Source organism: Vicia villosa, linkage group LG4 (assembly GCF_029867415.1).
Source record: "Vicia villosa cultivar HV-30 ecotype Madison, WI linkage group LG4, Vvil1.0, whole genome shotgun sequence".
In the NCBI taxonomy this organism is placed as follows: Eukaryota; Viridiplantae; Streptophyta; class Magnoliopsida; order Fabales; family Fabaceae; genus Vicia; species Vicia villosa.
Genome location: NC_081183.1, coordinates 175,159,057 through 175,170,132, shown reverse-complemented (window position 1 = coordinate 175,170,132; position 11,076 = coordinate 175,159,057). Strand labels below are relative to the sequence as shown.

Here is an 11,076-nt window from a genome sequence, read left to right as displayed (position 1 = left end):
CCATTTTTTAATGAACCTCCGAAGTTTGTGTCTCTGAACTATCCCAAGTTCAAAATCTTTTTTCCAATGTTACTTTTGAGGATGTTTCCTTACTCCACCCCCAATTTTCCCCCATCCTCGATCCACGTCATAGGGAATATTTTCCCTATAAAAAGCGGTTGATAAATATCCCACAATACATAACAAAGTATAATTGGATGGTAATATAAAATATCAAGGCAATTATTAAAAAAACAAATAAAGTTACTTTGAATAAAGTTAATCTAACTCAGTTGAGAGAATGAGTCAGGTATAAAATATGGAGAGGTATAAAATATGGAGGGAGAGAGAGGCAACAATGAAAGTCTTTTTAGTAGTATGCTGCCAACACTACTTATCCCTGTTTAGAGTGACACCTCAAATTTCAAATGAACTCCTTCTCCTCGTACTTATTATCTCACCCACAAACCAAAGAAAGTCTAGAAAACTTAATTGAGAGCTGCTATTCTTACACTACTAACTCTACACCGTATGCTACACCATTTCAAATACAGACATATGATTGTTTTTCTATTTTTATAAAAAGTAAAAAGAAATTATTAAATATATTAAAAAAATCAAAACCATATCAAAATACGGTGTTAGGTGTCACTTTTGGTGTAGCCATATCAATTTTGAACTTAATTTTGAGGGGAATGATACCTAACCAAAGATCCGAGCAGAAAAAATATCTATCCGATAATACAATCTCACATTCTTGGTTATATTGTGCACAAATTAATTGAAAGAATGATCTTCAATAGACCTTAATAGAGAGACATTATTTTCCATCAAGTGGACACAAACTAAAATCCCAAAAACCAACCTCCAGATCCAAAAAAAAAAAAAAATACAAAACTGTGAAGTAGCCATACCTAGTTGCAAGGATATCGACCTCATCCTCTATTTAGCCAGAAGGACCAAATTGATTAAACTAAAATCCCTAACCCCAAAGTCTAGAAACATATCTAACTAACTTTTGTCACAACCTATTCACTCCAGGATCTTATAAGATAATTTAAAATATAACAAATTATAAATGTTTTCCTTTAAAAAGGCGTTGCCACACTAAAGACAATAGCACAAAGGAGCTGTGCTATTTGTACAATCATCTCTTTAATTTTTGAAATGTAATACAAAACATAACAAACACAACATTACAATAGAATACTAAGTTTTCATTCAAAAATAAACATTACAACAAGGTTATTTTTTCACGACTTACAACAAAATATTACTTTTGTTTTATCATTATCACAAACCATCAAAACACATCAATTTTAGCCCCCATTATTTTCATTATTACATTATTAATATCATTAAAATAAACCTAGATATCATCTTAACATAGTGCAATTGAATTCATATTCATATAATCCTTTCACATCTTCTCAGTTCTTGAATCCTGATGAGTCCCCGAAACCCTATCATTTGGTGTTGCAGTAAGCTCACTCTCTCTCCCATCCTCCCCCGAAATCTCTTCCAAAGATCTCCCCTTAGTTTCAGTCACCAAGAACGAGCAAAAGAACCCTAACAAGTTTGTCACAGCCAGAATCATCATTGCACGTTTAATCTTCTTTTGATTGTTATTCAAAGTATAGTATTGTATCCCAAATGCACCAACCATAGCACCCGCCTTCCCCGCCGCCGCGCTGAGAGCGTGGCACGTCGACCTCACCCGCGTCGGAAACAGCTCCGCCGGCAACACAAAGGTAGTACTATTAGGTCCAAAGTTAGCAAAGAAGAATGTTAGCCCATATAGAAGAGCAAACAGGTTCTTGTTATCGTTTTTCAAGTATTCATATTTCACACCAATGACAAACATGAAGAAAGACATCATGAAGAAGCCAACTAGCTGTATCTTGAATCTTCCGATTTTTTCGATGAAGAAAACGGTGAACCAGTAACCGGGGAAAGTTCCGAACAATGCAATGATAAACATGGCACGTGAAGTTTGGAAAACTTCACCAATAGCATTCATGTCCGTGTCTTTATCAATGAGTCCCATTGCAGGAAAAATATCTTTCTGTGTTAAATTCTGACTGTAGAAAGCAATGTCTAGCAAAAACCAGCAACTCATTGTTCCGATTAAATGGCGTCCATGGCGTCTAAAAAACTCGCTAGACCAAAGAGGATAATCGTTCGCGGCTTTGAACTCAGTTAACTTATCTTGTTCAGCTATGATTTCGATATCCAAAACCCTAGCCATGTCTGCAGCTGCTTGTTTTGCGTTTCCTTCTATGATTGCCGTGTAACGGCCGGTTTCGGGCATTTTCATTCTCCAATAGTATGTCATTGCAGCCGGAACAGCGCCGATCATGAGAACCAAACGCCATAGTAAATCGCCTTCTGGTTGTGTTGATAAAACTGCATCTTTGGAGAAAATTGGAGCTTCGTAATATGATCTGAAAATAGCTGAAAAGAACATTGAAACAAATCCGGCGAAGATGATTCCAACGCCCTGCATTGCGAAAACCGCTGCTATGAAAGCGCCTCGTGTTCTTTTGTTGGCGTATTCTGACATGATGGTTGCAGATAGAGGATAGTCTCCACCAATACCGAAACCAAGCCAGAACCTGAATCAGAGAGAAATCTTTATGTTAAATATTAAGCGCTTGTTTGGTTAAGGTAATTGAAAATTTAAAATAATCAACTGATACCAGACAGACGTTTCTATGATATCGATATCAGCTGAAATCGATATCAGCTGATATCAATATCATATCAGACTTGTTATGTGAAATTAGACCGTAGTTTCTCAGTTCAATACTATTTATAGATAGTAATGAACGGAGAGTTTGATACTAGAATTTCAAAAGTTTTTGGATCCGTCATCGACCTGAAAAAACAAAGGGTTCCTATAACTGATTTCGCGTTAGAACCAAATGAAAGGCCGGAGCAAATGGCACATGCAACCATGAGAATAAGTGTGACACCATAGACTTTTTTGCGTCCAAGTTTGTCGCCAAGGTAGCCAAAGAATAGCTGGCCGGTAAGTGTTCCGACCAGTGCCACACCGGTGACAATATTGTTAATCGTCGGGGGAAGTTTCCCCGGTTTGCCCGTGCTTGGATCAAAGTAATACAATCGTCCCAAGAGCTTTGAAACAGTTGAAATACAGAAGAGATCATAAGCATCTGTGAAAAATCCCATGCCTGCAATTACTATAGCTGTTACATGGTACCATTGTGTGCGAGCTGAATCAAGAGCCTCAAGAACTTCTAATGCCATATTGGGGAAAAAAAGAAGACTCTCAAATTGGTTTTTGAGTTGGTTTAGTCGTTTGAGTGTATGCTCTTATATATTATAGTTTATGCATTCATATGTGTTTGATAATGTAACATTGGAGACGTTTAGTCCAAAGTTTGCTTAGGAGATGAGAACAAGAAAAATTGGGATTGCTAGCTAATTTGATTGGATATTCACCTTGTGTTGATCAATTAATTAGGATATTCTTATTGAGAATGTTAAAGAATGTTAAGTGCTTTTGTTTTGGTTACAGTTAGCTGTTAAAAGAGGAAGATATTGTCTTATCTTTGTTTTGTTTTTTTAGTAGCATGCAAATGCCATTCAAATGAGGTGAATGAGACAAACGTTAAGACCTAATCTACTTCTATCTACTATCTATTCATTAATAATAGATTGACCAAATTGCCTAAATCTATTCATTAATAATAGATTGACCAAATTGCCTAAATTACCCTTTCACCAAAATTTAGTTCCACTAATAAAAGGTCATTTTTGTAACTAACAAATTAAATATTCACTCTTTCAACTTTATTGAATGGATGCACCAAATGTTAGCTTTTCATTGGTCCGAATTAAATAATATTTTCCCTACAACTTTATTGCATGAATGATGACATCACATGTAAGCCATGGATGATGGAAGTCATATTTAAATTTCTTTTACATTTCATTTTGCCACACTTTCGCACTTTCATTTTAATTTTTCTTAATTTATTTATTATCACAAAAAATATTAATAATCTATTTTGAAATTTTAATCTTACTAAAAATTTCAAATTTCTTTCGCATATCATTTTTCCATACTTTCATTTTAATTTTTCAACATTTATCTATTATCGCAAAAAATATTAATAATCGATCATTTAATTATTATTCCCAAAAATATTTAATTATTTCACGGGCCACTATCAACTCAATATTTAATTTTTTTTAATCGATCATTACACATTTTCTCTATCTTAATTAAAATTTCAAATTTCTCTCACATTTTTTCACACTTCTATTCATTAATAATAGATTGACCAAATTGCCTAAATTACCCTTTCACCAAAATTTAGTTGCACTAATAAAAGGTCATTTTTGTAACTAACAAATTAAGTATTCACTCTTTCAACTTTATTGAATGGATGCACCAAATGTTAGCTTTTCATTGGTCCGAATTAAATAACATTTTCCCTACAACTTTATTGCATGAATGATGACATCACATGTAAGCCATGGATGATGGAAGTCATATTTAAATTTCTTTTACATTTCATTTTGCCACACTTTCTTACTTTCATTTTAATTTTTCTTAATTTATTTATTATCACAAAAAATATTAATAATCTATTTTTAAATTTTAATCTTACTAAAAATTTCAAATTTCTTTCGCATATCATTTTTCCATACTTTCATTTTAATTTTTCAACATTTATCTATTATCGCAAAAAATATTAATAATCGATCATTTAATTATTATTCCCAAAAATATTTAATTATTTCACGGGCCACTATCAACTCAATATTTAATTTTTTTTAATCGATCATTACACATTTTCTCTATTTTAATTAAAATTTCAAATTTCTCTCACATTTTTTCACACTTCTATTCATTAATAATAGATTGACCAAATTGTCTAAATTACCCTTTCACCAAAATTTAGTTGCACTAATAAAAGGTCATTTTTGTAACTAACAAATTAAGTATTCACTCTTTCAACTTTATTGAATGGATGCACCAAATGTTAGCTTTTCATTGGTCCGAATTAAATAACATTTTCCCTACAACTTTATTGCATGAATGATGACATCACATGTAAGCCATGGATGAAGTCATATTTAAATTTCTTTTACATTTCATTTTGCCACACTTTCTTACTTTCATTTTAATTTTTCTTAATTTATTTATTATCACAAAAAATATTAATAATCTATTTTTAAATTTTAATCTTACTAAAAATTTCAAATTTCTTTCGCATATCATTTTTCCATACTTTCATTGTAATTTTTCAACATTTATCTATTATCGCAAAAAATATTAATAATCGATCATTTAATTATTATTCCCAAAAATATTTAATTATTTCACGGGCCACTATCAACTCAATAATTAATTTTTTTTAATCGATCATTACACATTTTCTCTATCTTAATTAAAATTTCAAATTTCTCTCACATTTTTTCACACTTTCTTACTTTCATTTTAATTTTTTCTCTATTTATTTATTTATTTATTATCTCACGGGTCACTATCAACATAATATCTATTTTATTTTAATCAATCATTGTCTTTATTTGAGAGATAATATCTTTATTTTTATTTTTTTCTCCATCTCACGATTTTTTATCATTATTTAATACAATTAAATTTCCATGATTATTGTTTATTTTACATTTGTTTTTAAATATATTTTATATCGCATCAAATTATTTTTTTATTTCACGGGTCATTATCAACATAGTAGCTATTTTATTTTAATCAACAATTACTATTAATTGAGAGATAATTTTTATTTTTAAATGTTAATATTTCATTTTTATTATCTCCATCTTATTGTATTTTTTTATATGATTATTTAATATAATTGAATTTATATGATCATTTTTCATTTATAATTAAACCATAGTGATCTATATCATTTTCTTTTAATTGTTGTTGGACCGTCAATTATTAAATTATCTGACCCAATTTTGTTATTGTATTCTTATCCTATCTTAAACATTTTTTTGTGGATCATTGTTTTCTATATAATTATTGTTAAATTTACAATTAAGTAAATTATTTTATATTTTTCATTTATATTTAAAATTTTACATTTGCATTTGTTAAAATTTTATTTTTTTCTCCAACTCACATGTTCTTTTTTATATGGTTCTTTATTACACACAAAATTAGCACATGAATACGATAATAATGTTTAATCTTAAGGGCCACTTTCAATACAATGTCTATTTTATTTTAAACAATAATGACTTTTATTTGAAAACTAAAGTATTTATTTTCAAATTTCAAAACGATTCCTATGGATATTCGGTTTTCAAAGAATTAGGAGTATAACAGAGGAATCAATAAAACTCAAACTCTATTCAAGTAAAACAATTCCTTTTAATTATGCATATTGCTTATAATTCCTTTTATTTATATTATTCATATCATTACAAAAATACTACACCAAAAAAAAATCACCCGTGCGGAAGCACGGGTCTCTGACTAGTAGAACTATATACTTAAAAAATGTAATGCTTGTGTACAATGTACGGATATAGACACACCAAGATGTGTGCAGATCAGCCCAACTACAAAATATAATGAATCTTACACAATGAAGAACAATTATTAGAGGATTCATCTCACTGTCTTCTCTACTGATTTTTAGAAGTTCATTTTAATTTGACAAGTTTATCTAAAAGTAGGAATGTTACCGAATTTTTCATTTTAATTTTGTTTTATGGAGAATAGCACTAAATATTGTTGATGTTTTAGAAAATGTGAATTCTTATCTATCCATAAAAAGAAATAGGGTAAAGTTATTTAAATGAGTTGTTAGAATTTTAATTATCTAAATGTATTCCATATTCAGTTGTTATTAAAAAAAATGTCTTCTCGGCCGCTTGCAAGTCCAACGTACAAAGGTCCAATCACAAGCATCACACGAAAAAAAATGAGGAACATGTGATATTTCACTCAAGTACGGAACACGTGTGATATTCACTCAAGCACGGAACATGTGATCTCAGCCCCTCCCTTACATCCCACTCCACTGTTGGGTCTATTCGAACGACGACTTGCACGATGCATCGAATTAGACTGAAGCGGTTATAAGCTTCTCACACGCCAACTCCATGTATCCATTTCATTTTCACTCTTAAAATATTTCTCTTTCATTCAATGATTTGGGCATTAGAGTGTTAACCTTGCAGGTGCACCATACTCCGCCTTACCAAAAGTACGCACTAACACACCTGAACCTTATTTCTCTCTATTAGCACCTATTTATGGTTTATGCACGAAACATTTGTGCAATATGTTGGAATTGACATCTAATTCACGCGAATCTCCACGAGAAACCAACACCTCTTCACCGCAATTAAACAAAATTTGATTTCTTTCCTGTTTGGACAACCGATCTCCTTCCTCTATGAATCACCAATCGATCTCGTGAAATCGTGGCAACATAAAAATTTACTCGATCCTCCTCTGCATTCAACAATTCTGATCTTACGAGGGAGACTCTGCTTACTCTTCAGGCTAAAGGCAATCCAAACATAGTAACTTCTCTTTTTGCTCTTACGCCTCAAAATCCAGACCCTCCGACGATAGACTGGGGCATGTTCCAAGTTCTTCCGACCTTTTCAATCTTTTCAACAACAACTCAAAGGTCATACCTCAAAGCATCCCCTGTCACAACTGTTGATTCCTAGACAATAGATGCTTCAAAGTGTCTAAAATTTGCAAGCCAATTTAGGCATGCAAGAGGTGAACGGTCTGCTCAACAATGTCTTTAACTTGGTGCAATATAGAATTCGTACTTCTTGGATGAACTAATACTTCAAATTGAAGAAAATTCGCGGTATGCTCCTCATAGGGACCACTCTATTCGTGAGGCATCATTACATGGTTACTAGAGAGTTGTTATAGATTGGATCCTTGTCGATACATTTTCTTTGTTTAGAGCATTCCCTAGATCATTTGACTATATCCGGCATCGAGAACATCAGACTCCTCCACATGATTGTAGAGGAAGAGGTGGCAATCACACTCTGTCAAAGGTTCATCATCCTCACCACTCGCCGTCACACCACTCCCGAAGAGAGGAAATACATGATATCAAAGTGCAGGTTCTTGAGTAGAAAAATATTTCAAAGTCTCTAAAAAACCCTCCAAATTTTGACAGTTATCATGACACAAGAGATCTAGATGAGCACGTTGAGCATGTAGAACACTCAAATTTCCAAGTAATATCAGTTTTAATTTTTTTAGTAGTAAATAGTTTAGCGTCTGTCCTGGGCCGACGCTAGCTTATTTGATAGAATTTATTTTGGAGCCAAAAAAATATTTCATTTCCCTCTTTTTTTTTTATAAAAATTGTATTTCCCTCCTATTTGTTTGGTAAAAGGGTAGCGTCGGTTATGGCTGACGCTAAATTAGGTGCGAAAAATTTGGTAAATCCCTCCAATATTTCGTTTGCCTCCTTTTTGTTTATTTTTACTAAAATTAATTTAAAATTAAAAATATTTGTAATTACACTTCTCTAAATATTTTCTTTACATATTTTATATTTTAAAATTTCCTCTATCTTCAACAATAATAAATTTTTAAAATAAAATAAAACCAATTTTTTTTAATCAAACAAAAATTATAATTTATTAAAATAAAACTAAGTAACACTAAAACTTTAAATTAAAAAAAAATAAAACTAAATAAATTAAAACAAAAACTAAAATAAATTTACAATTATAAATTAAAATCAAAATTATAAATAAAAAATAAAAAATTTAAAACCAAACTATAAATTAAAACAAAGACTAAATTGAAACTAAACTATTAATTAATAAATTGAAACTAAAATTAAATTATATAACTAATAATACTAAATTTATAAATTAAAAATAGATAACATTAAAACAAAAAAATAAAATGAGAAAATAACCCATTCAGTAGTCCGTTCCATCTCTTCAGCGTTCCTTTCTCACCTACTCTGGAGTTCAGTTTGCCCTAGCTCATCGAAACACAGAAGCTCTTCATCGTCCGTTTCATCTCTTCATCATCGTCGATGTTGACCCAGCGTTGCCAGAAACGGGTTTTTCTTTCCGTTTATCATTTTGATCTACCTTTCCTTCTGTTTTATTATTTGTTGTTTCATTCGAGTCATCAGTTTTATTTCCACTTTCATCTGAACCAGGGCTATTCCCCTTCTCATCTAAATCAGATTGTCCGTTGCTATTTGATTCAGATTGCTTCTCACTCTCAACAAAATCAGACTCCTTACTCTCAACAGAACCAGATTTCTTGTTTCCCTCGTCATAAACATGTTTGTTATTACTCTCATCCGAATCAGAAGGCTTCACATACTGAGTTGCATCACTATAAACCATCTTGGTATCTTCAGGAGCCTTATCAGAAACAATTACCTGTTTTCATCTCTCTTTTGGCTCCGATGCAATTTTGGCACGATTTTTGTCGATGTTGTTAAAATCGTTAATCTTTGGTTGCAGATTGATTGTAAGAAATGGAACACGGTTCTTAGAACGTATTTGGCTCAAACCTCTTGATTTCAACAAGTTTCTCTATTCACAGTTCAACAAGCTTCTTACTCAAACCTTTCATATTTCTGTAATTATTTCAGTCATGATTTCAATCAGGATTCCACTTTTTAGGTTATTAATCTCTGCTTAGGGTTTGGATGTGTTACGCAGGAGCGTCGGTCCTTTAGCCGATGCTAAGTTCTAAAAATAGCGTAGATCAAAGATTATAGATTAGTGTCGCATTAGCGTTTCCATGAGTCGACGCTACAGTTAGCGTCGGTGCACGCTACAGTAGCTTCTAGCATTAGAGAGTCGGCCCCGACATCGACATAAAGCCGACACTAAACTGCTGTAGCGTCGGCTTTTTATATGTTAGCGAGGGCTTTTGGCCGACACTAAAACGTTGTTTTCTTGTATTGCATGTCTATGGGACTGTGAAATGCAAACTATTTATGCTGAATCTCAAAGGGACCTTTATGACGTGGTTCAAGACCCTCCCTAACGGGAACATACATGTTAAAATCAAATTACCTATAACGGTCAATCCAATATACATGCTCTCAAAAGTACAAGATGTAATTTTTCTGCCGAAGTTAGATAGTCATACATGCATGTATATAATTAAAAGGAATTACAAATTGGTTTTAGGACTACCTGGATCCATTGAGAAAGTTTATGTTGGTGATAATCCTGAAGATTAGTAGACAAACAACGAAAACCTTATGACTTGTATGGTTCTTCTTCAACCAGTACTCTTAATACCTTGAATACCCTTAAGATGGGGAGAAGAGATAATCTGCTTGTGTACGTTATATTAGGGACCATAGCCTATTTATAGAGTGATGACCAATTAGAGATAAACTTTATTTGATCACTTAATTATTTAAGGTACTTAATTGATAAATAGATAATATAATTAAATAAATATATTTGGCCACATGATTATTGGAATATTAATATAACATTAAATTATAAAAATATTCCAACAATCTCCCACTTGTCCAATATATCTTAATTATTATATCAAAGTTCTTTTGGCGTATAATGCTATTTATCTTTAGATTTTAACTTTACAATCTGATTCACCTCATACATCAATAATGGGACCACCGTGGCTGTCATCACAGACGTGTAACGTGATGGAACCCCAACGGCCACCATATAAATGTACTTGATGATATAGATTGATATGGATGAGTGACATGGAAATTTCATGCAATGTGATATCTAAATCATGCATATTTACAACTAGTCCTACTGAAGTCTTTAGTGAGATAAACTTGAAGTTCATTAGGTGCAATTCAAAATTACAATATTTGCACATAACAAAAGAACCTCGATATTGTTATAGCAAAAGTACCTCATAAGTATTTATTTTTGTAAAAAATTATACATAGCATAAAGTTCGTACCAAAACATATAACATAAAACAAGGAAAAGACTCCGACTAGTCTAAGGCATTCTCACCACCAATACCCTTATTAGCAACATGCCCATAAAAACCCTTAGGTATCAAACCTTTGGTTAATGGATCAACTAGCATTAAGTCTGTTCCTATATGTTCTATTAAAATTTGCTTCT

The 11,076-nt window shown here is 31.9% G+C and overlaps 1 protein-coding gene across 1 annotated transcript; it reads right to left on the bottom strand.

The window, feature by feature from the left end:
• Positions 1 to 1,399: 1,399 nt before the first annotated feature.
• LOC131600368 (low affinity inorganic phosphate transporter 4) lies at positions 1,400 to 3,249 on the bottom strand. Its single transcript, XM_058872537.1, has 2 exons — positions 2,858 to 3,249; positions 1,400 to 2,594 (listed from the first exon to the last, which is right to left on the bottom strand). The coding sequence occupies exons 1-2, from the start codon at positions 3,247 to 3,249 to the stop codon at positions 1,400 to 1,402; spliced, it is 1,587 nt and encodes a 528-aa protein (XP_058728520.1).
• Between the last annotated feature and the right edge of the window lie 7,827 nt (positions 3,250 to 11,076).